The sequence below is a fragment of the Macaca mulatta genome, chromosome 16 (assembly GCF_049350105.2).
Source record: "Macaca mulatta isolate MMU2019108-1 chromosome 16, T2T-MMU8v2.0, whole genome shotgun sequence".
Taxonomy (NCBI): Eukaryota; Metazoa; Chordata; class Mammalia; order Primates; family Cercopithecidae; genus Macaca; species Macaca mulatta.
In genome coordinates this window covers 54,817,414-54,843,732 of record NC_133421.1, presented here as the reverse complement: position 1 = coordinate 54,843,732, position 26,319 = coordinate 54,817,414, and the positions used below count along the sequence as shown (strand labels likewise).

The window sequence follows — 26,319 nt, the reverse complement described above, 5'->3', positions numbered from 1 at the left end:
ATTACTGGGTATATACCCAAAGGATTATAAAAATCATGCTGCTATAAAGATACATGCACACGTATGTTTATTGCAGCACTATTCACAATAGCAAAGACTTGGAACCAACCCAAATGTCCATCAGTGATAGACTGGATTAAGAAAATGTGGCACATGTACACCATGGAATACTATGCAGCCATAAAAAAGGATGAGCTCATGTCCTTTGTAGGGACATGGATGCAGCAGGAAACCATCATTCTCAGCAAACTATCGCAAGGACAGAAAAACAAACACCACATGTTCTCACTCATAGGTGAGAATTGAACAATGAGAACACTTGGACACAGTGTGGGGAACATCACACACTGGGGCCTATCGTGGGGTGGGGGGAGTTGGGAGGGATCGCATTAGGAGATATACCTAATATAAATGACGAGTTAACGGGTGCAGCACACCAACATGGCACATGTATACATAGGTATCAAACCTGCATGTTGTGCACATGTACCCTAGAACTTAAAGTATAATAATAAAAAAAAGAAAAACAAAACAAAAATAATTGAGAGTTAATGTACAATTTATTTACGTGTGAAAGAAAGGTCTGAGTGCAGCATTTTACACTCTGCACAGAAGCTGCTCTTTTCATTCAGCATTATTACAGAACAGCATAGTGGATGATCACTAAAGTAGAAGTTAGATTACTATCTTTTCCTCTAATTGACTCTATGACAAAGCTCTGTAACCATTTTTGGTGTCAGTATCATAACATAAGACAATTAGAGGATTTCTAAGATCTCTTTTCACTCAAAAATTCTAAGCATCTGAGAGTTCCACTTCCAGTAAGGCTAAGTAAGTTCCTGACAGACTAACCATCCTGCAGAAACCTATTGTAAACCCTGGACAAAATACAAAAAAAAAAAAAAAAAAAAAAAAAACGATTGAAGCTTCTGAAAAGTGAATATGACCAGGCAAATTCTGGAGATCAGTCAAAACTTGGAAGAACGACCCAACATAGGATAAGTTTCCTGTTTGTTCTACTTTTAGATTGATGGTAGGACCCAGGGCTGGGATTAGGGTAAGGCAACAAGGTACCCTGGGTGCACCTCCCTCTTAAGGAGGCTCAGTCTCAGGTAGTGACCCTGCACTTGCATGAGCCTGAGGGAGGGTGCCTCCTTAAATTTTCTATGTAGACACTGCTTGCCTCACTCTAGTCCAAACCCTAGCAGGAGTGGTAAAACTGATAACTTGCAGTGTTTCTGGCCTATAGAACTAGCATATGAAGTTTGAAACAACTGGAAAGGCAGAGGGGAAATCCCAGAAAGAAGAGCACTGGAGACAGAGACCCCCAAATTCTGCATGTAAACTCTGTCCAAGCTTCTGGGTCTGACCCCAAACTGCACAAATATAGGGCACATTGCAAACAGCCCAGCAAAGGAGGATGGGGAGGGAAACTGAACTGAGGTTTTAGGTGCTGCCTAAGAAATAGAACTTATTGCTTGAGTCCGACCAACTAGATGCCCTGCCAAAACAAAAAGATTAACATTCTTCACAGCAGTGTAACAGAATCCAGAGTTTTTACAGTATAATGTTTATAATTTCCAGAAAACAATCCCAAATTACTCAGTGTGAAAATAAAAAACCGGAAAATGTAACTTATTCTCAAGAGAAAAAACAGTCAACAGATGCCAACCTTCAAAAGACCAGATGTTGAAATAAGGACTAAAGTGTTGTTATACCTACGTGCAATGAGGTGAAGGAAAACATGTTCATAATGAATGGAAAGAGAAGATCTCTAAGCACAGAAATAGAAATAATTTTGTAAAACTAAATGGAAATGCTAAAAGTATGATACCTTTTAAAAAATCAGAACAGTGGCTGCCTCTTGGGGCATGGAAATAGAAATCAACAGGAACGGGATATTTCTGGGGTGGTGGTGATATTCTATATCATGATTGGGGTTGGGGTTACACAGGTGTAGGCATTTGTGACAATTCAGTAAATATACACTTAAGATTTTTACATTTCATTGAAGCAGATTTTACATCAAAAGAAAGAATTTCTGGATAGATCTCCCAACTGAAGAAATCCCTAAATCAAAGACCTGCTAACAGCTGGACAAGGAGATTCTGGTGTGTGACCATTGTCCCTGAAGTCATTCCAGAGTGTTTATTGAGTTTCTATATTCCATAGTGATGAGCATTGCAGGTAGAAGGAACAGTATCTGAAAAAGCAGAGAGGAAAAGAAATCTGTAGTATGCTCCAGGAAATAGCTCATTGGATGACAGTAAGTGGGACTGACACAGCATAAAGATGAAAGGAAGATTGCAGTCATTTTGTAACGGGATTGCTCATACTGCAGCTTTTTAAATGGGATTGCATATACTACTGGTTCAGGAGATTTCCCCTGCTTTTTAAAATTGAGATATAATTTACATACAATAAAATGTAAGTGTACAATTCAGTGAGTTTTGACAAACGTAGACAGCTGCATTATACTACCACCATCATGCCCTGGAATATTTCCATCACCTCACAGCCTTTCCATGTGCTCCTTTGTAATCCATTCCCTGCCATCCCTTGTCCCAGGCAGCCCTTGATTTGCTTTCTATCACTGTAGTTTTGCCTTTTCTAAAATTTGGAATAAATAGACTATTAAGTTTCTAGCTTCTTCCACTTAATGTAGGGCTTTTGAGATTCATCCTTATATGCGTAATGTTGAGTGGTATTGCATTGTATTGTTATGCCACAGTTTATCCAGTCACCAATTGATGGATCTTCCAATTGTTTTCAATTTGAAGCTAGTGTGAATAAAACTGTTGTGAACATTCAAGGATGTGATTTTCTGGGGATATATGTTTTCAATGGTCTTTCAAGATTATTGAAAACATGGATTAACATATCCATGGATGGATTTAAGTGATTTAAATGATTAAATTTTTTGAGTGATAACAAACTGTACAGTCAGAACTGGTATTCTTTGCGGAAGAGAAAAAGCAAAATGGGGTCACTTTTATTTAAGTTTATAACTCTTTAATGTAATGACTATTGAGTTATCTAACTTTATGAGAGCTATTATTTAAAAAAAAAATAACCCTCTATGTAGGTGTTTTTATTGTTTTTCTTTAAATCTTTTTAAAAACACATTTAAACTTTTCAAACATCCTCTTAAAGGCAAATGTCTTCAGGGAGCTTGTTTTTATGATTTTTTTCCAAATTTTACCTGAAAGTAATGTGAGGTTGTTAACAGATTTTAAGATAAACTTTTTTAAATTTGAAAGACAAAGATAGTAACAACAAATGCTGTATGATCAGGGATCAGTGGTGTTTAGGGTTTCATTATGTATATTCATTTATATTCAAGGTCGGAAACAGCAATGATCTTGACTTCATTTCATCTCATCTGTGACAGCATTTCTAAATTTTATGTCTATTGATCCTCCTTACCCTGTTGTCAAAATCCACAAATAACAGTTGTACAAATATTTATAAGCTCCCCTGGTGAGTACAAAGACCTCATAACAACAGTAAAATTTCAAATATGTGCAAGATTCACCAAATCATCAGTCTTCATGGGAGGTAAATTTCTACAGTCAATCAACAGATAATTCTTGAGTGCCCACTATGTGTGAGATACTGTCCTGAATCTGGGTACCATTATACCAGTTCTCTGACAGTAGGTATTCTACAAATGAAAGTCAAAAAAGTGTTGAAGTTTCTGGCAGACCCAGCGTCTGGGCAGGTGTTGCTGAGATAAGTTCAGGTAACTGAACTTACCTGAGAGGTAAGAGGGAGAGGCATTGCTGAGAGTGTTCAGGAAGTTACCACACTGGGTGAATGTGAGGGAGATTTTAACCAGTTGTACCAGAGATTGCTTGGATGAGATTCCAAATCAGATTGAGAGGTGGGGTCTGGAGATTTGAGTCTACCACCCCCAAATGCACTTTACCTGCTCAACTTTACTGTGCCTAACTTTAGCCTCCTATAATCCCTTTTATGTATTCTCTCTCTTCCTTCTTTTTAAAATATAGTCTATAACTGGACACAACTATAAGATTTCATAGCCCTTTTGTCTGTTTGTTTGTTTGTTTTGAGGAGTCTCACTCTGTTGCCCCGGCTGGAGTGCAGTGGCATGATCTCGCCTCACTGCAACGTCTACCACCCGCTGTCAAGTGATTCTCCCACCTCAGCCTCCCAAGTAGCTGGGATGACAGGCACCTGCCGTCATGCCTGGCTACTTTTGTACATTTGTAGAGATGGGGCTGCCCCATGTTGGCCAGACTGGTCTTGAACTCCTAACCTCAGGTGATTTGCCCGCCTTGGCCTTCCAAAGTGCTGGGAATACAGGCGTGAGCCACTGTGTTCAGCCTGTAAGGATTTTTTTTTTTTTTTTTTTTTTTTTTTTTTTTTTTTTTAGACAGAGCCTCTCTTCATCACCAGGCTGGAGTGCAGTGGCGCAATCTCAGCTTACTGCAACCTCCGCCTCCTGGGTTCAAGTGATTCTCCTGCCTTATCCTCCTGAGTAGCTGGGACTACAGATATTCGCCACCACACCCGGCTAATTTTTGTATTTTTAGTAGAGATGAGTTTTCACCATGTTGGCCAGGATGGTCTCGATATCTTGACCTTGTGATCCTCCCACCTCGGCCTCCCAAAGGGCTGGGATTATAAGCATGAGCCACCGCACCTGGTCGGATTCTTTTTTTTTTTTTTTTTTTTTAATCTCTGCTCTCTGTTCTTACCTCTGGCTTCTCATTCTCCTGCCTTCTTTCTTCCCCTTTCCCCCCTTTTTCTTTTATCACTTTCTCTCCCTCGTTAACTGACCACAAAATGAAATAGAAAACTATTTTTTTAATGTTCCGGGTTTATTGGAAGAAAATGTTTATAATCCCATGACAAAAAATAAATAAAGAAAACTAAAATTAAGTAGGTGCCGTGGCACATGTCTGTTGTCCCAGCTATTCATGAGGCTTGAGGCAGGAAGATCCCTTGAGCCCAGGAGTTTGAGTCCAGCCAGAGCAACACAGGGAGATTTTATTTCTCAAAAAAAAGAAAAAAAAGGAAAAGAAAATAAAAAAGAAAAAACCCTAAAATTCGTTATTAAGTTCTTTTTATTTGTATGTAACCCTTGATATATTTTTCTTAGTTACATTTTCCTTCCTAGGAACAACAAAAAAGTGTCCCAGCTCTAATTTAGACATTGTATGAAATAAATAATAGGAGCATTGTGGTAGGCAGAATTCTCAGGTGGCCCCCATGTTCCTGGTTCCTTGTGTACACACACCTTCTGTCAGTTATCTAACCAATACTAATCTAGCTGCTGCTGTGAAGAAATTTTGCATATGTAATTAGTTAACCTTAAGACAAAGAGATTATCCTGGTGGGCCTGACCTACATGAGCCTTTAAATCTGAATCTTGAAATCAGAGACAGAGAAGTCATATTAGAAATCTGAAAAGGACTCATGTGTCACTGCTTAAGATGGACTGAAAATGGAGGGGTCACATGGCAAGGAATGCTAGCTACTTCTAGGAGCTGAGAGTGGCCCCAGCTGATGGCCAGCAAAAAAACAGGGACCTCAGTCCTACAGCTGCATACTGAACTCTGCCAACAACAACAAAAATATTAATTTGAAAGTAAATTGTTCCCCAGAGACTCCAGATACAAACTTACCCCAGCTGACACCTTGATTTCAGTCATGCCATGCCAGACTTTCAACCTACAGAACTTTTCAGAACTTGGATCTAATGCATAGATGGTGTTTAAGCTGCTAAATTTGTGATATGTTATGCAACAGTAGAAAACTGTTGCTATAAAAGTATAAACATTATGTTTTTTGAAAGCTTTTATATTTTTAATTAACAAATGATAATTGTATATCTTTTTGGAGTACAATGTGATGTTTCAGTATATGCGTACATTGTGGAATGATCAAATCAGGCCAATTAACATTTTCATCACCTCACTTATCATTTCTTTGTGGTAGGATGCTTAAAATCTACACTTTTAGCAATTTTGAAATATACAACACATTCTTATTAATGACAGTCACCATGCTGTGCAGTAGATCACCAGAATTTATCCCTCCTGTCTAACTGAAACTTTATACCTTTGACCAACATTTCCCCTTCCCCTGTTCCCTCCCCACCTGCCTCTGGTAACAACTATTCTACTCTTCATTTCTATGAGTTTGACTTTTTAGGTTTCACATATCAGTAGAGGTCATGTCATAGATGTCTTTCTGTGCCTGGCTTATTCCACTTTACATAATCTCCTCTAGATTGACCCATGTCGCAAATGACAGAATCCTTTCCTAAGGCTGACAAGATTCCATTGTTCATAATATTACATCCATTAATCTGTTGATGAGTGATATCTTGGCCATATCATGATGTTTCCATATCTTGGCTATTGTGAACAATGCTATAACTAACATGGGCATTCAGACATGTCTTCAACATGCAGATTTCAATTTCTTTGGGTATATACCCAAAAGTGGGATTACTGGATCATATAGTAATTCTAGTTTTAGTTTTTGAGGAACCTACATACTATTTTCCAAAATGGTGTACTAATTTACATTCCTACCAACAGTGTACAAGGATTCTTTTTTCTCTGCATCCTCACCAATGATTATCTTTCAACTTTTTGATAATAGCCATTCTTACAGGTGTGAAGTGATATCTCATTGTGATTTTATTTTGCATTTCCCTCATGATTATTCGTGGTGAATCACTTTTACACATCTATTGGCCATTTGTATGTCCTCTTTTTAGAATTCTGGTATGCTGGTATGGGATACTCTTAGAAACATGGTACAGTAATATTAAGTGAATGACATCCCATAGGGATTTTATGAAATCACCTTGAGACACACTAATTTCCCTGTCAGTTTTGAATCTAGCATTTTGACCTAATTAGCAAGCTGCTGTTCCTATTTTCTTAGATCAAGTGTGTCTACCTATTGCTGTCAGGCAACCTGTTACAAGCAAATGGTAGTGTCCATTTTGAACTATCAGACATGCTGCTATGACTCTTAACCAGCGTAAATCAAGTTTGCTGGATAGCAACTTTACCACCTCTAATCACTAAATCAGTTTTCCTGGATAGAACAGAAAAGAGAAGGTGCATTTTTTTCCCAGTAATTCATGTTCAACAGCCACTGGCCCCTTAATATTTTTATCCTTGTAATAACAACGGTGCTTCCCCAACACCCCGATTTGAGACAGGGTCTGGCTCTGTCACCCAGGCTGGAGTGCTGTGGCGCCATCTAGGCTCACTACAACCTCTGCCTCCCAGGCTCAAGCCATCCTCCCACCTCAGCCACCTGAGTATCTGGGACTGTAGGTGCATGCCACTATGCCTGGCTAATTTTTTGCATTTTTTTTTTCCTGGACTCAAGTGATCTACCTGTCTCAGCTTCCCAAAGTGCTGAGATTACAAATGTGAGCCACTGCACCTGGCCAACAGCAGTTCTTTTTAAAAACATGTTATCTTTGTATACGGAAATAAATTAGAGCCCCTCCCCTCTTCATCTCTGTACCCATAAGGAAAAGAAGAATATCAACTCTTGGGGAAAATAATTCAAATATTTCAGCATATTCGTTCACAGCCTCACTTTCAATTTATTATTATTATTATTATCATTATTATTATTATTATTATTTGAGATGGAGTCTCACTCTGTCCCCCAGGATGGAGTGCAGTGGCATGATCTCGGCTCACTGCAACCTCTGCCTCCAGAATTCAAGTGATTCTCCTGCCTCAGCCTCCTGAGTAGCTGAGATTACAGGTGTGTGCCACCACGCCCTGGTAATTTTTGTGTTTTTAGTAGAGACGGGGTTTCACCATGTTGATCAGGGTGGTCTCGAACTCCTGACCTCATGATCCGCCCTCAGCCTCCCAACATGCTGAGATTACAGATATGAGCCATCATTCCCAGCCCAATTATCTTATTAAACACCCTCTCAACATCTTTTTCTAAAGAACTCTCCTCCCAAATATTACATCCTGTTAAAGAGTAGGTATTTGTATAAATATAGATATTTGGTGGACATTGATTCCTTAATTCAGCAACTAAGAGCCTATCATGTGCCACAAGAATACTGGCAGTGAAACAATGAATGAACAGTACCTCCTCTTATGGAATTTGCATCCTAGTGAGGAAGGAGACAGAAAAGAAACCGGGTTGAGGGGGATAATGAGTGTCAGAGGTTGGAGAGGAAGGGAGCTGGCTCTTTTGTGAGTGACTAGGGAAAGGATCACTGATTGAATGACATCTGAGCAGACCCTGAAAGGAAATGACAGAGTGAGCCATGCATTCAAAGGGAACAGCTCTCTAGGCAGAAGGGCTAGCAAGGGCAAAGGCCCTGAAGCAGGAACATACTTGCTATGTTCAAGGAACAGTATGAGACCAATGCAGCTGCAGCACATTGAACATAAGGAATTAAGAAGTGAAGTCAGAGAAGTTGGAGATGGGGGAGGCAGGTCATATAGAAGGAACATAATCTGACTTTTTGGTTTTTTAGTGATGCTGCCTACTAGTTTGAAAGTAGACTGTGGCAGGGATACCAGTTACAGTGCTATCAGAATAATTTAGGTAGGGGATGGACCAACTTAATAATGCTAGAAGTTTTGGGAAGTGGTCAAATTCTGTAACTAATTTGAAGACAAAGCCACCAAGATATGCTGGTTGATTACATATGGGATGTAAAAGAATGAAAAGGGTCATGGATGTGCTCTAGACCTGAGCAACTGGAAGGATAGAAATTGATGGGGAAAGCTGAGAGGCGAGGTTTGGGTGAAGAGTCAGGAAATCGGTAATGGGCACCTTCAGTTTAAAAGTGATACAATGATAAAGGAAGAGAGGGCATGCACCTGAATTTGCCAGTTTGGAAATCAGGAGAGAGGTCCAGACTGGGGATAGAGAATTCTGGGTCACGTATGAATAGTATTTAAATAGAAACTGGATGAGATCACCTAACAAATGAGTGTAAGCAGGAAAAGAGCAGAAAGGAAGGACAGAGAGGAGTTGAAGAACCAAGCCTTGGAGCAGTCCAACTTTTAGAGATTGGGGAGATGAGAAGAAACTAGCAAATGAGCAGGGAAGAAACAGGCAGTGACAGAGAAGAACCTAGAGAAAGCTGTGTCTTTGCAGTCGAATAAACTGTTCCAAGGAGGTAGTGATCAACAGCATCACATACAGTCAAAAGTGAAGGAAGCTGAGGACTGAAAAATTGACTTCTGGACATAAAGTGACAAGAGCTGTTTTAGTGGCATAGGGCGAATGGTAGCCTCACTAGAGTTGATTTAAAAGAGAATGAATGAAAAGAGGGGAATTGAATGTAGACAAATCCATTTTTGTAAGGTTTTGTTATAAAGTAGAGCAGAGAAATGGAGTAGTAGCTGCAAGGAAATGTGAGGGCAAGACAAAGTTTTGCTTTTAATTTTTTTTTAAGATAGAAGATAATTACAGCTCATTTTTATGCCCATGGTAATAACCCAGTACAGGGAGGGAACACAGATGTTAGGGAAGAAAGCAGACAATTGTTGGATTGAAGCTTTGAGTAAGTAAGATGGAAGGAATGCATGAGGTATGATCACAGAGAAAGGCGGAGTATGTGCATTGTTGGTGGATGTTGTGGTGGGAATCTAGAAATTCTCTTCCTGATGCTTCTGTGTTCTCAGTGAGGTAAGAAGCAAGGTCTTCAGCTACAAGAGGATAGGGTGAATGTACTGAAAGGCCTTTTTTTTTAATGAAGTACACAGTTATTTTATATGAAATGTATTATGAGATAACCAGTGAAAACCATCTCTTACCATAACAAATTTAAAGTGTTTAGCTTAGCAGTTGATGTACAGTAGATGCCAAAAAAATAATGCTTTACTGTAAAACAAAATTGGGATCAAATTTTCATTTGATTTGTGAAATGAAGATCTGTTATTTCATCCAAAGCAATTATATATAACTTCAGAATTTCTGGAGAAATTGATGTATGGGGTGGGGGGTCCCTATAAAAATAAGAAGTTGGGTTGAGGAGAGTCAGATGTATTATTCATCATTACTGTCTACATTGATTAAATTTATTAGATGACTAATCATAACCAAGGTTGTTGGCAGGACAGAGTATGAGAAGCTCATTTCATCCTATTATTCAGCTCTGTCTTTAGGCTGATCTCACACTCTAGTGAGGAAAGCTTCAGTAAGTTTTATGCTGAGTTTCATTAGTGCACAGAATAAAGTCCGTTGTATATTACTGCTTTTAAGCAAATCAAATCAAAGTGCCTTAGCCCAGATCATTCCCCCAGCATTACATAATATAAATGCCCAGAAACAACTGCTGGGGAAATCCCACATTCTCATCTTCAGTCTGGGTCATGGGATCAGAGTTAGCAATGTAAGAGAAAACATTTAAACTGGCCCCTTGAATGTCTGTACCTCAGAATTCAAAGAAGTGACTCCATAATTTAACTGAGAGGGAGAGAACTCCAACTGTAAAAAACACTGAATTCTGCATCTATTGGGAAGATAAATGCAGAAAATGAATGTTGGCATTTCCCCTTCTCTTTTACTGGTAATTCGTGTAGTATATGTTGGCAAAAAAAAATAACGACAGACAGATAAAGCAGACTGTGAACCACCAGATAACCTCTACAAGTTTTTTACACTGTTCTTCCTTTAATATGTTATAGCTTTTCAGTTGCCGGGTAAGTGACTTCTAACTAGAAATAGCTCATATCTAATTACATTAACATTTTAACTTTTGAATTTGGGATGCACAAAATGTGTGAAATTATATATGTATATATGTCATTTGCTTTTTTATTTTTTGTCTCAGACAACAATGATCTATATAACCAGGTGGTAAAATAATCAAGTCACAGGTCCAAAATCATGTTTGTTAAAACACAGCATTTTTGCAAGGCCAATATTAAGGAGTGTTTAAATCACAATTCAGAAAATATATACATTTTTTTCAATTATTTTGATTTTAGTAGTGATTTTAATGGTTGAATGATTTTAATAGTTGAAATGATTTTAATAGTTGAAATACTGCATTATTTGGTTATTTATAGGTGGCAACCATCTCTCAGTATAATAGATTCCTTTTTCATAGGAAAATTAGCTAGTAGTTCTTTTTAAATTGGCACTGCAGTTCAGACCTACAAATTAACTTGTACAATTGTAAACATGTAATGTCTCTAAAATAGACTGCTTTGTGTTGAAGCCTAGAAATTATTTCAGTTCCTTTTAAAGGAGCATTGCTCTGGATAATAATGCACAAATTAAGACGTTGGGAATCTAGTTTACTTTTTGTGTTCCTCAAAGAGTTAGGCAAAAGTATTATTTGATTGTTTTAATTTTGACTGTTGGCAGTGCAAACAGGAGTTAGGGAAAAGAAGCAACACACAGTGCTTAAAAGCATAGGCTCTGGCATCCGAATGCTTACATTCAAATCATGACTGCACTATCAGCAGTGTGACAATGGACAAGTTATTTAAACCTCGTTATCCCTCAGTTTCCTCTCTGCAAAATGAGGTTAATAACAGTATCTATCTCAAATTGTTGTGATGGTACAATGAATTAATAATATTTATAAACTACCTAGAAGAATGTCAGAAATAGTAGAAAACACTATGTAAACATCCGATAAACATAGTTTATTGTTAGGGCAACAATTCTTTACACCTTTGGAAGCTGCTATCAATTTCATGTAATCTTCTATTGGATAAAACAGCGTTGCTGTCCTTTGATTTTTGGAACTTTCTGTGCAACGGGACCAGGGAGCTAAGAAGTGGGTAGCCACGGTAGTATGTTTGAGCTGGCTTCTACTGGCTTGCAAGAATTTTGTGAGCCAATTGTCAAACACAGTCATTATTAATAATTAAAATATTTAAACTGAAAAGTATATTAAAAGAAATGGTAATAAATATTTTAAAAACTAACCACTTCCTAATTATTTATTTGCATTTTACTCTTGTCTTTGTTCTTGAGATTATTTACACCTATTGTATCTAAGAATTATATATCATGATGTTTTACTATGCATTTCTTCCCATCTCCGTATTCAGTGACATCACATTGGTAGCTCAAAATAGGCATGGTATAGTATTTACACTATGAAACCGAGCAAATGTTGCAAATCAAGCCTTGCCCCCACCCCCAAGAGCTGGTTGTTAAAACATTTACCATCACACTACTGGATCAGGGTCAGAGTGTCCCACTAGTTTCTGTTATTCTATTGCTGAATGTTATCACGAGTAAAACAGAGATTGAGGAAAGGATTGTAAAAAAAAAAAAAGTGCTTACACCTTAATGGAGGTTTCCCCTATAAACACTTTCCTATGTTAAGCTTCCAAAATACTCTATATCACCAGAACCATAAGCAATGAAGAAAGGGCTGTTAATTTCATTACGATTAATAACAATTGTCTGCTTTTGTATATCATTGTGTAGTTACATGTTATCTAATAAGAGTATCATGCTAACCCCCTAAGCTAGAATGGTAGCTATTATCATCACTACTATATAAATGACAAATCTATTTATATAGAAAGTTCAGATTCCATAAGATTATTACTTTCCCATGGTTATTCAGCTTGCAATTGAAGAACATTACATATGGATTCAGATTTTCTGGCTGCAAATCAAGTGAAAATTCCATTTATGTGATGAATGTTATATTCTTTAGCAAAGCCTTATTAATTGTGAGTTAGAGATATCTCCCCCCAACACCTCCACACTCCCTCCCTCCCTCCCTCTCTCCTTCTGCTCTGCTCAGCATGTTGGATGCTAAAAGTTAAACGTATTTGAGTTTGCAACAATTTTATAGCACTAACAAATGTTTTTCAAATACATCTGGCTCTGTTATTACAGTATCTTTATTTAATCAGTTCCCATTGATGGTTATTTAGATTATTTCCAATTTTTTGTTTTCACAATGAACAGTCTTGTCAATAAAATATATCTATAGGATAAATTTCTACAAGAAAAATTGCTGGATTAAGCTATATGGAGATCATTCAACATAGTGATGAAGAGTCTGGGCTCCTTCCCCTGCTAGCTGTGTGACCTTGGGAAAGTTATTTAAATTTTCTGTGCCTGAGTTCTCTATTGCTAAAATAGGGATAATAGCAGTACTTCTCATAGATTATTCGTGAGGATTAAGTGAATTGGTACAGGTATGGTGCTTACGACAGTGTCTGGAGTCTAACTGCTCAATAAATGTCAACTCATTGTTATTAGCATTGAAAATTTTAGATAGGTATTTACAAGTTTCTCCTCATAAGTGTGTAATACTTAATACTTCTGTTAATGTGAGAATGACTATCTCTTCACATCATCAATGCTGTGCCTGATTAAACTACTTTTTAATGTTTGCTAATCTGATAAATGAACATGGTATTTCATAATAGCTTTTTATTTCTTTAATTAAGCATGAAGTTAAACATTTTCACATGTGTTCATTTGTGTTTCATGCCCTAAATGTTTCACATTTTGCCTATTTTGTTGTGTGTTATTGATCTTATTATCGATTTGTGGGAATTCTTTCTGCATTAGGGAGTTCAGCCTTTTTCTGTGCTATGACTTACCTTCATCGTATTCCATATTTTTTTCATAGAACTTATTCCTATTTTTAATAACGTCTTTATGTCGATTTCAAGCTTCATATGATCCAGGGTCATGTCTATTTGTTTATCATTGTATATTGAGCATCTAGCAAAATGCTGAACACATAATGAAGGATCAGTAAATATTTAATGAATGATACATATGGTCCAGGTATGACAAAGAAAATATTTGATACATAAATAGACTGGGAAATCAGAAAGGAAACTATTTTGTCTGCAACGTAATGACTTTGGTTTTGGATATGTTGAGTTTTAGGTAACAGCCACTATTCTAAGTTGAATGTGTTTAAGACTCTTACGTTGGCAAGATACTCATGAAGATTTTGGAGTCATCACTATGAAGTTATTGATTCAAAACAGATGATCACTGATGGAAAGAATGTTATGGGAGGGTTCATAGACAATACTTCTAATCAAAAGCAATTCCAGGTGGTTATAGTTGTTGTAACATTTTTAAAGCAAATATGAAAAGAAAAAAAATGGAAGCATTGTATATTTCCAAGTATAAAGATGTGATAAATGTGGGAAGATTTTAATGTTTGGAACAAAAATTATTATGGAAAAGTATTTAGATAATGTTAGTTATATCCAAATCACTTATTATGAAGAAATGAAACCTTTACTAATGGAAAACTGAGTTCATCAATAAGCTGGTGGGAATCAGAAGTCCTATTTTTGTAAGGCTATTTGTGTTTTTTAGTTTATAATTGGACAGTGATTGTTTTCTATTACTGAAATATCACTGAGAGATTAATTACTATCATTTTAGTCTCTAGGTCTGTCTTTTATATAATAGATTATATGAAATCTGCACGAACAATACTCAACTATTGAATCTCCCAAAAAGAAACACTTATTTTCTCAGAGCAGAGAACGTCTTCTAAAATAAGCCATACATATTATTTAATATCCAGGGATATCTTTATGGCTGCAGTCATTGAATAACCATTGTGACTTAAATGCCTATGAATTAGTACCTTTATAAGGCTGTTATAAAGTTATAATTCTTTTTTAATAATTGTAAAGAAATAATCAAGGCAGAAATTCTATTCTGATGGCACAGGGGATGTGGTAATCTGATGTTAATGTCGATTTTCAAATGCGCCTGTAGATTAAGAGATACTGTCTTGAAAGTGTCCATTTTTCTTTATTTATTAGAACATATCTGTAACTTAAGAAATTAGGACAGATACAATTGTACTGATCAAATTATTCAGCAGACAAAAATTGTAGTCACATTAAAATAACTTCCTACTTAACTATTAGCTGCCTTTGTCTTATTGATTGGAAATCCTGGTATTTCTGAGCATTTTTGTCATGAAAGCAAGGTTCTTAGGTACAGTCATCAGTTTCTTTCCTCCAAGTGAGGGGCTTGTCAGTGATGAATGAAGTGATCTATAAAAGAAGATGCAGAAAGCATGAAGACAGAAAATAAATCTACTTGAACTGGTACAGCAGAGCAGTTTATCATGGCGCATCTGGCTGAGCATGTGCTTGCAGTGGACACTAGAGAAGACGTATAGTGGGAGTCACTCAGGGGCTTTCAGGAAGCCAGTCATTTGCTTATGCCAAGCTCTAGGAAGTGCTTATTTTCTACTTATAAGAGGAACATTTATTCATAAAGAGAGAATAGAAACTCCAAGGTGGCCTGCGTTAATATACAAAGGAAATAGTTACAGAATTTTTGCTCAAGGTGTGTATGACTTGTGGTAAAAGACTGGAAATAAACACAATGCAAAGTGTATTTCTTGTTTTTCATAATTACAAAAACGTCATCCTTAGAGTTGCTTCTCAAAGACTATTCGCAAGAAGCAAATGGCAGTAGAGTAAGGTTTCATTTCATTCAAATAGTTACTGTTAGGCCAAGCACGGTGGCTCACAACAATAATTCTAGCACTTTGGAAGGCCAAGGTGGGAGGATCACTTCAGGCCGGGAGGCCAAGGTGGGAGGATCACCTCAGGCCAGGAGTCTGAGTCCAGCTTGGGCAACATAGGGAGATCTGGTCTCTACAAAAAAATAAAAAATAAAAAATTAGGAATGGTGGCACATACCTATAGTTCCAGCTACTCGGGAGGCTGAGGAGGGAGAATCACTTGAGCCCAGGAGTTCAGAGTTGCAGTGAGCTATGATTGCACTACTGCACTCTTGCCTCGGCAACAAAGAGAAGCCCTGTCTCTAAAAACAAACAAACAAAAATAGTTACCTTTCCTGCACTTTTGCTCTGCCCCTTGCTGAGACTTGGGGAAAGGAAGTCAATGATTTGTTGTTAAAGCTCAGTTACTTTCCAAAGAGGTAGGCTACCTGAGTCGTGATAAGCCAGTGTCAAAGAACTGATCCAAAAATTGGATTAAAATCCTTAGCAGTACTTGGATGGGACAGAGGGGTGGAAACCACTGTGTTCTGGAAACGTACCACCCAAAATCAGAATGTAGGAAAATGTGGCTGCCTCAACTTGGGGCTGTTCTCTTGGTATGATGAGGGCCAAAATGTACTCATTTACAGAAATATGGCCAAATATTGCTTGCTTACGTCAATCCACATCTCTTTATAGCTAACTATTCTCAATCCCATTACAGAAATGGAAGCTAAGTTTAGCAAATTGTTTGGCCGTTTATGTTTAGTGCACAAAATTCTTAATTAACAAAGTAAAATGCCACAATCTATTGTAAATCGCTTTGCTAAACTTTCAAACTTAATAAGGAATTTTGTCTTGTCCAAAAGCTACTTTCAAACCCCTGCTGATCTGGCACTCATGTCTGATTCCCTGTGGAGCTGAGTGAAAGAATGTAAAGGGAGCCAATTAAAGAAACTTTGAGCCAGAATAGACAAGCAGAGGCCATCTTGTCCATCCTTCTGCCTTCAGGCAAAAACCATCCACTGCAACACAAATTTTTGCTTGAATCCTGCTGACAAAAATGCTCACCACATGTAAATGACAAGTCATAATCCAGTTATTGCAACTAAAGCAGATTGTTAACTGCTCAAGACTTATTTATTGTGTTCTAAAGATGCTGAGTATGAAAGCTCATCTGAATTGTCTTAATTCCCCCTTTCTAGAAAATTATTTTGTACAAGAAATGTGCTCAAATAATTGTAAAGATGAGGGAGGTTTGTGTCCAGGAAATAAAGTTATCTTTATCATCTTATTAAATATATTTTTGGTTTCCTTTCACTCTAGGTTTACCTTATGGGTGGGAGGAAGCTTACACAGCAGATGGAATCAAGTACTTCATCAAGTAAGTACAAGCATCTCAACCAAGTAAGCAATTTTCTTCACATCTGGAGAGAACCTGGAAGTTGCAGAATAATCAGCAAAACTAAGAAACCTTCTTGGAGGTTACAAAAATTAGTAACAAGAAATGAAGCCTCACCATTTTCATTTCATGTGATTTAAATGCTAATATCAGATATCATTTGGGGGAAAAATCCTAGTAATAATTTCTAGGGAAACATCAAAAAATTGGAACAGGATCATCATTTGAACTTAAATGCTGGCTGCCTAAATTCACTTGCTGGCTAATAGTATTAATGTTTATGAAAAGTTAATACCTAACAAAAAATGCATTTTGTATATCTTTAAAAGTTATTAACAATAATACTAATAATCAACATTTTTTAATGCTTTAACATGCACACAGTTCATTCTGCAACTGTTTTTTGAGCATTTGCTGTTTGCCAGGCAGTGTACCACACCCTGGAGATAGAGTGGTGAAATATATAGACTGGTTTCTTGATAGCATAGAATTTACACAATAGGAAAAACAGACAGTAAATAACTTGAGATAAATAGGACAGTATATGAACAAACCTTACCTCAGTGGATTCTCAGAGCAACCCCTTGAGGTATGTGTACCTTGTCATTTTTTCTGTTTTATAGGTGAAGAAAATAAGAGCCTTGAGTAGTTACCAAAAAATGTATCACTACTTAACTTGCAAGTCAGAACTAGAATCAAAGTCTTCTGACCCCAAGATTCTGCTACTACACTAGACTGTCACTGATAAAACCCAGCCTTGAAAGCCTGAACGAGAATACATTCCCTAGTGCTGAACTGGTTAGTTTTGCCCTGGACAGAGCACTGTGATATCCTTCTACCATTTCCTGAAAATTCCTTTTATGTCAGAATTGACATTTTGAGAGCACAAAGGGAAATCCCAGCAGACTCCTAAGATCTCAGAGAACTCCTTTGTGTATCCTTTTAGCAAAGTATACTTGGTATGCATTTTGGGAGGAAAAGGGAGACATGTCTTTGCTATCCCCTTTCAAACATGCAAATATTTTACAAAGCAATATCCAGATTTTGGATTCTCACGCCCTGCAACTTTACACAGTTCCTACATCTCTCTTAACCTCAGCTTTCACATCATATACTGAGGGGAATATTACCTACTTTATAAAGTTGTTCGATGTTAAGCACCTAGCATAGGACTTGGAACACAGTAGATGCTCAATAAATGGCCGTCATGAATTTACAATATGGAGAAACCATCGTGGAGGGGAAAAAAAAAAACCTGAACAATCATATGACCATTAAAAACACTGAGGATTCAAAAGCTTTGTATTTGAAAAAATTTAAGGAAAAGCTAGAGATAAACCTGTTTTCTCTAGTTTTTTCTCTAGTGTTTTCATGCTGAATTTTTTTCTTGCAATCTCTAGCATGAAGTAATTAATCAGGCAAAGATGTTGTTTATAACATGTGAAAGAAAAGGAACTTTTGGCATAGAGGACCCAGGAATTCCATGTGCAGATTACATTTAGTGCCACACTCTTTACTTCCAGAATCAGACCGCTTCTGGAAGGGGCTCTCTAGTATGCAGGATTAATCATGTTTAGTTTCTGGAAGCTTTGAATCACTGTACTGTAGGAATGGCAGGAAAATGGAAAAGTACATTCATATCTGTGTTGAATTTCTTTCTTTCTCTCTTTTTGATATTAACTTTATAAATTTATAAAGGAAAAGATGAGGGCCTGAGCGTTTACTGAGCACTAGCTTGTGCTTAATAGTCAGGAATATGCTAGGTATATTTCTCTATGCATTATATCATTTAATGCTCTTAACAATGTGGAAAGTAGATGTTGCTGGGCTCTTATTGGAATGGCATTATGATGTTGGTGCGCCGCATCTTGCCCTGAGTCATGCCTTTCTCCTAGAAGGTCCCCAAAAGAAATGCATGATTAAAAGAAAGAAAATTAGCATGCATTATTAACTGGGGTTCTGCATTCAGGGACCTTTGAAAAATGTCAGTAAATGAGTCTGGACCCTGTGGGGAACTCCTTTACCTAAACTTACCTGGCTGTCAGTATATCCTAACCCAGAGCTGAATGTCAGAATCTAACTAGTGCCTTAAGAGAAAAGAATACTAGGGGCACAGTTACCCAAAACAGAGAACGAAGCGGGAACAAGAGATGGTCAGCCAGAAAGTTGATTTGTCTCCTTACCTGTGACCCAGCTAGCTTAAGCCACTGTTCTTTGCAGCCTGGAACAATAGCCTTGGGCTGGACTCCCACTCTGCGGGAGAAGAGAGTCCCAGAAGAGGAGACAAAAGGGAGTCAAGGCCGGGCGCGGTGGCTCAAGCCTGTAATCCCAGCACTTTGGGAGGCCGAGACGGGCAGATCACGAGGTCAGGAGATCGAGACCATCCTGGCTAACACAGTGAAACCCCGTCTCTACTAAAAATACAAAAACTTAGCCGGGCGAGGTGGCGGGCGCCTGTAGTCCCAGCTACTCGGGAGGCTGAGGCAGGAGAATGGCGTGAACCCGGGAGGCGGAGCTTGCAGTGAGCTGAGATCCGGCCACTGCACTCCAGCCTGCGTGACAGAGCGAGACTCCGTCTCAAAAAAAAAAAAAAAAAAGGGAGTCAATAAGCCCTTTGGCTGCCCTGGGAACCAACTCAGTGTCTGTGGAAAGAACAGAGAGACGCTACATTTATCCTAACCCCATTGCTTTGCTCAGAAAATATACCCACAAAGGGTGTGTTTTGGAAGTCCATCAATTTTTTTTTGCCTTGACCTTAGTCTTGACACATAAGGAAAACAGAAAAAGAGACGATAAAATAAATGTATTCCCCAAAGGGCCATAGTAGGTTTCATTGTCTTACCATTTCATTAGGAGAAACTGTTAAAGAGGCTGTACTTGTCAAGGTCACACAGTAGTAAAATTGCAGAGCCAAGATTCAGGTCCAGGGTTGTCTGACTCCAAAGTCACCCACGCGCGCGCGCACACACACACACACACACACACACACCATGCCTCACCACCTCCATATCCTCATGTTAATATAGTATGTTGACATGTGACAAGAAAGACACTTTAAACAGATCTCAATTTAGGAAGAGCTCTATACTTTATTCATTTTAAAATAGTAGAATAGAAACTTGGTTGTAAGAATAAGAAGTTGTCTTCCAGAGATTAAAAAAGTCAAAGAGTGGAAATAAGAAAATCTAACAATATACCATTGCTTCTTTTACTCAGCCTCATGAAGGAATGGGGTGTTTGGCGTAAGTTAGTTTTTTGTTGTTGTTGTTGGAACTTAACCCTGTTCAAGCACCAAGACTTATTTTAGTTTAACTGTTCTTGATGAAAGTCTTACTTTAGTATATGTTACACACTTCCCTGACTTCTTATACAGAGGCCAGTGAACAAAATCCTTATGAACATCCATCATTATACATAATACAGTGAGTTCTACAGGGGATATTAAGATGTATAAGACAGAGTAGAGACACAGCTGTCATCTCTTGTTTCTCTCAGTGTCCCTGTTTCTCTCCCCATGCCCATTCTCTTTTGCCCCCTCTCCACAAGTCACCTTCTTCCCCAGTTTTGTATTTGGAGAGGACCGGATGCCAGATAATGAGGCTGATTTGAACTGCTTGTAAATAGCCTTTGAATGGAGTTCTGCAGGAGTGCTTATGTAAGTCAAGTGTGATACGTAAGTTCTGTTGCAGGTGGATTTGATTACAGGAAGGCCATCTGGTATCAGGGAAAGAAGAGCATGGGCTTTGGACTTGGAGAAACTTTAATTAAAATAACAGTGTCTACACAAAATAGCTGAATAAAATAGCTAAACCTCAGGCACATTTACTTAACCTCTCCGGGCTTCATTTCTCCATTTATAAAATGGGAAGTATATTAGCCCTTCATAGGGTTCCTGTCCAGAATGAAGGAGTTTGTGTATGTAAAGGGCCTATCATAGCACCTGGTCCAAAACAGACACTTTGAGCAAAGGTTAGCCCTCTTCACTCCCTCCCCTTGCTTTCACATTTTGGTGGGAGTTTCTTCATGGTTCTTAGCTGCATTCAACTAGGTGATGTTGCCAGATAAGTAAAGTTTGCATAAGCAGACATCTACTATATGTCTTTTTTTTGGAACTATTTAGTTTTGGTTTGTCATTTTTGTTTTGTTTCAATCTTGATTCTCTTACTACCCGAACAAAAATGTTCAGTCTGTATAGCCTGCATTAACTTTTGAGGTAAGAGTGATTCATTTACCATATAGATGATACTTTGAAGGCAAGAAATAAGTAATGGACTCAGATCATTGCTCTCTCACCTCTACTTAAGAATAGTGACTGAAATCACCCTCCCAGAACACCAGAAGGGATGATGGTCTATATACACATAATCTCTTCCCTGAAATTGGCATCTGTCACTGCCTTCCCTGAAATTGAATTGTAACATCTGATGGAAGCCAAGCCTCTGGCAAGGGAATAACTGTCAGTGGTGTCCTAAGAATGTCCAGATGAACATAATCCTCATTGAATATTCCTGCCCATCCACATGTCCATCACACATATATTAACACTTTGTCATCTACTTAAATTCTGATGCAAGAGAAGAAAGCATTTTACCTAGGATGAACAAATTTAATCAGTGTTGGCATTGCTACAGCCAGTGTTTCATAGAATTAATAAACATATATGTCTGTGTGTGTGTGTATGTTTCTGTGTGTGTGTGTGTGTGTGTATACCAATATGTATATGCATATATGCAGGTGGGCAGAGCTTGCTCACTTGCCTCATATATATGTGAAAAAGAAAATACATTATTTATATAGTTTTAAAACGTATTTGTGCATTCTAGGAATTTTTTTCTTATGTTCTCCTTAGAGAGTTGCAACATTCTTAAATTTAATAACAAAGTATCCATGATCTTGAGAATGCTATAATGAAATTTTCTGATTAACTTGATCCATTTTTCTACCCAACTTCTTATCTTTTTCCCTTTGAAGTTGTATACTGTTACAGATTTATAGTAGTCTTTGGTATGATTCCACTTAAAAGTTCACATGCTTTATACGTGTTATATAATGTAACAAAATTATTAGGAGAGTTATTAAGTTTGCAATAAAACTGAATTTATGACAAATTAGACATAGCTGCTAATTGCTTTTTTTGTATTCTATTATCTTTCTGTTGATTCAGATTCACTGTGATTTATTTTCGTACTTGTATTAACTCTATATCTGCATAATAAATTTCTCCAATATTTTAGCTTAAACCAATATGCATTTTCTTACTCAAGTTTAGAGCATCTTGAATCCAGGAGTGGCTTCACTGGATTATTCTGACTCTCTCACTTTCTCTCTGGGTCTCTCATGAAGTTGTAGTCACTGTGTTAGGGCTGGGACTTCAAGAGTGGCTTAGTGAGCCGGCTAGAGTATTTGTTCCAGGCTCACTCATGAGGTTATTGGCAGGAGGCTTCACTTCCTCACCATATCATGAAGACGTAGGGCTACTCACAGTATGGCAGCTGTCTTCCCCGAAGTAAGGGACAAAAAGGACAGAGAGAGAGAAAGACAAAAGCTACGGTGTCTTTTATAACCAATGTCAGAGTGACTGATCTGCCATCACTCCTGCTATATGACCAACCCTGGTTCAGTGTAAGAGGCTCCTACCCAAGAGTATGAATACCAGAAGGTAGGGATCACTGGGAACCATCTTAGAGGATGCCTAGTAGATGCCGCTGCACAGTATATGTAAAATATATGTTTCATATGACTTATATAAATAATACAAAATTGTCTATGTCCAGTACTTGCTTTGAATATTCAATTATACCAGCAGTTCCCAACCTTTTTGGCACGAGGAATCCATTTTGTAGAAGATAATTTTTTTTCATGGACCGGGGGCAGGGGGATGGTTTTGGGGTGAAACTGTTCCACCTCAATCATCAGGCATTAGATTCTCATAAGGAGCACGCAACCTCGATCCCTTGCATGTGCAGTTCACAATGGGGTTTGCGCTCCTAATGCCACCACTGATCTGACAAGAGGCAGAGCTCAGGCAGTAGTACTTGCTTGCCCACAGCTCACCTCCTGCTGTGCAGCTGAGCTCCTAACAGGCCATGGAACACTACGAGTCCATGGCCCGGGGGTTAGGGACCCCTGAATTATCCATGGCCCAGGGGTTGGGGACCCCTGAATTATACTGTTGGTGATTTTTCAAATACATATAATCATTTGCTTTTAAGTTACTTAAATTTGGCTTGTAATTCTCCATGCATTCATTTGGGTTGATATGCCTTTATATCAGATCCTAAAATCTGAGATATTGTTCCTCATATTATAAATTCCATTCTTTATCACCTAGGCAGTATTATACCTAGAACATTACAAATGTATATCAGTAGAACCTAGAAAGTCTATGTGTTTGAATAAAACAAAAGTTTCTGTCTAGAACAGGGAAGGGAAATAGATTTTAACTCATGCCATCTCTGTCGATAATAGCTGTCCCAAGTATTATTTTGAGAAGAATTCTGAGGACATATTCAGCTTCAGTGATGTATGCCTTGATCAGCTGGAGATGTCTGCCATGGGTTTAGAGGGAGAGGTGGTGTGGAGGATACATGCCACATCTTTGCAATCTTTTCTTCTAGAGTGTATTGCTAGCACATGACAGGAACTCTGCCATGATGAACAGTAATGATGCAACTATTAGGTTGGAATAACAAAATAAACAATGAGAACACCCCTACCCCAAATTTCTTACGAGATGTTCAGTATGTGAGAGCTTTGTTTTTATGACTCTACAGCATAACTAAATTCCAGTACGCATGGTTTCTCTCATTTCTCTCCAGTCAAAATTCATTAATGCCCTAAAATGATGTCTGTACCTGGGTTAAGATAGCCAGTTAGTTTGTTTGCAAGTAGGGAAGAATGGCTCATAATCTATAAGTGAATAAATTGTATTGTCTGCCTATTGTATTAGTTAAAAGCTTCAGTTACATTGTGTCATCTCATTTATAAACAAAGGAAAACACAAAAGAGAAGAATTTTAGATTATCATTTCTTAGGCCCTAACTTTATTTGCAAAGTAGAGCCTAGCTTTGGTAAATCTAATGCAATTAGAAATTAGGGAGGTTGGAAAGGAGAGGATGAAGAGGAAGGAATGGTTTCTGAATTAGAAATTTTAAAAGTACTACTGTTAGCTTTTTCTAAATGCTTTACAATTATTTTAGCTTTTTTTTTTTTTGAGATGAAGTCCTGCTGTATCACCCAGCCTGGAGTGCAATGGCTCAGCGGCAACCTCCGCCTCCTGGGCTCAGGTGATTCTCCTACCTCAGCTTCCCAAGTAGCTGGGATTACAGGCACCCACCGTCACACCTGGCTAATTTTTATATTTTTAATAGAGACAGGGTTTCACCATGTTGGCCAGGCTGGTCTTGAACTCCTGACCTCAGGTGATCCACCCACCTCAGCCTCCCAAAGTGCTGGGATTACAGGCATGAGCAAGCACCTGGCTTATTTTTGCTTTTAGTGGACACTGCCTAACACCCTTCTTCTGAAGATCTCATTAATTTGGGGGCTTTGATTCATTCTGTGAATGAGGAAATGTCTACTGACAAATTAGTAAGATCTAAGGCTCACTGCATGAGGTGTCAGGGCAATTTCTATGCAATTGACTTCAGACTAGATAAGGAGAATATGTGTAAGCTCCTCACTCTCTTTTACATGTGCAAGAATTCTGGGCATTTTATTCTTAATGAGGCTACAATGAAGAAACCAACAAAGGACTTAAAAGATGAAATATGGACCTTTTTAAATATTTTGCCACCAAACACTTCTTAGCTATGAATGAGTTGTAAGGTGTTGAAATTACTAGACTGCACTTTAAAGCTGTAACCATCCATGTGACAACTGGTTGAGAATATTCATTACCTAGCACAGGGCCTGGTATCTGTAGGGATGATAAATATTTATCGAATGAATACTGTTGTTGGCAGTCTGCGGAAGCAATTGATGGGGGAAAAAATAAGCACTTTAGTAATCAGACAGAGCTAACTTCTAATGTTTATGCAACCACTTTTGAGTGTGACCTTGGTGGTGTTATTTCAATACTCTCTACCCTCTATTCTCATACAAAAACAAAGATAATAATTTCTATCTGTCTCCCCAGATTGTTTTGAGAATTGAGTGAAATGTGGGGTAAAAAGCACCTAGCAAAATACCTTGCACATAATGGGTGCTTATCAGCTGTTAGTTCCCTGTCCTCTTCCTTATTTTATACTATTGCTACTTGCCAATGGAGGAGTTTAAAATGACAATATTTGCACAACTGCAGATGGAAACCAGTAGCCAAAACCTACACCTGTGCCACTCTCTGGCCAGTCAAAAGCCTTGTGACAGAAGCAGAGACATTGCAGTGATCATGAACCTGAGACAGCTTACTTGGGAATTTCTGTAAATACCTACAAAGATATGTAGGAATATGAAGTACTGTGTGAGAAATCGTCATGAAATGAAAGACCAGGCAGCTGGCTTGGGTTATTCAGAATGGCAAAGCCCACTAAAATAAAAGGAACATCTAGACCTAAATATTCAGCATCAAAGCCCTTTTTCCCCCTCCTTTAACCAATGACAGGTATAACATAGGCATGAAGCATGTTTTTTCACATTTCATTGAGATATTAAAATAAATTATTTGGGGTTTCATAAAGTACTTTGGAAGCTCGTAACCTTTCTGAGGGTTAATTCTTTTATTTGGAAGGTGTGTGATTTTCCTTGCTGCCAGAACCCTTTATTTCAATTTACTAACAAATACTTTTTGTCAAACTCTTTCCCTTCCAAATTTGGTTGCTGTATTAGTCTACTAGGGCTGCCATAACAAACCACCACAGACATGGCTTAAACAACAGAAATTTATTTTCTCGCAGAAGTCCCAAGATCAAGGTGCCATCAGGGTTAGTTTCTGGTGAGATTCACTTCCTGGCTTCTAGATGCCTACCTCTGGCTGTGTCCTCACCTGGCCTCTTCTCTTTGTACACACAGAGAGAGATATCTCTGGTGTCTCTTCTTACAAGGACACCAGTTCCATCAGACCAGTGTCCTGCCAACCCTACAACCTCATCTAACCCTAATTATCTCCATAGAGATCCGGTCTCCAAATACAGCCACGCTGGGGATTGGAGATTCAACATATGAATTTAGGAGGGACGTAGTTCAGTCCATATAGTTGCTTCTCCCGAAAATTACTTTTCATAAGGTCCCTAGCAACTTTTTTCTTCATTCAGTAGATTATATTCATTATAGTGTCATACATATATATATATATAAAACTTTTCATGCTAAACGTTTAGCAAGTTTTAGGCAAATTGCAAAAGTTGATCCCAATCAGTGCATTTTCCATTAGGCCCTAGTCTTAGGGGAAGAAGCAGCTTAAGGGAAGAATAGGGTAGGCAGAATAATGGCCCTCAAAAGTGTTCACATCCTATTC

General features: G+C 38.0%; 1 protein-coding gene and 1 long non-coding RNA gene across 3 annotated transcripts in view; one reads left to right on the top strand and one right to left on the bottom strand.

Annotated features, from left to right (window-relative positions):
- STXBP4 (syntaxin binding protein 4) overlaps nt 1-26,319 on the top strand; it is a 200,911-nt gene that overhangs the window by 158,310 nt on the left and 16,282 nt on the right. For both annotated transcript variants that reach the window (XR_013406489.1, XM_001102767.5), the window contains one exon: nt 16,790-16,847. Coding sequence is in view for 1 of the 2 variants with exons in the window: in XM_001102767.5 (XP_001102767.3) it covers nt 16,790-16,847 (58 nt within the window). In the remaining variant the exon portion in view is untranslated. The remainder of the gene's footprint in view (nt 1-16,789; nt 16,848-26,319) is intronic.
- LOC144335555 (uncharacterized) lies at nt 14,866-17,486 on the bottom strand. Its single transcript, XR_013406493.1, has 4 exons — nt 17,425-17,486; nt 16,796-16,901; nt 15,663-15,786; nt 14,866-15,005 (listed from the first exon to the last, which is right to left on the bottom strand). It is a non-coding gene; the product is annotated as an uncharacterized LOC144335555 (long non-coding RNA).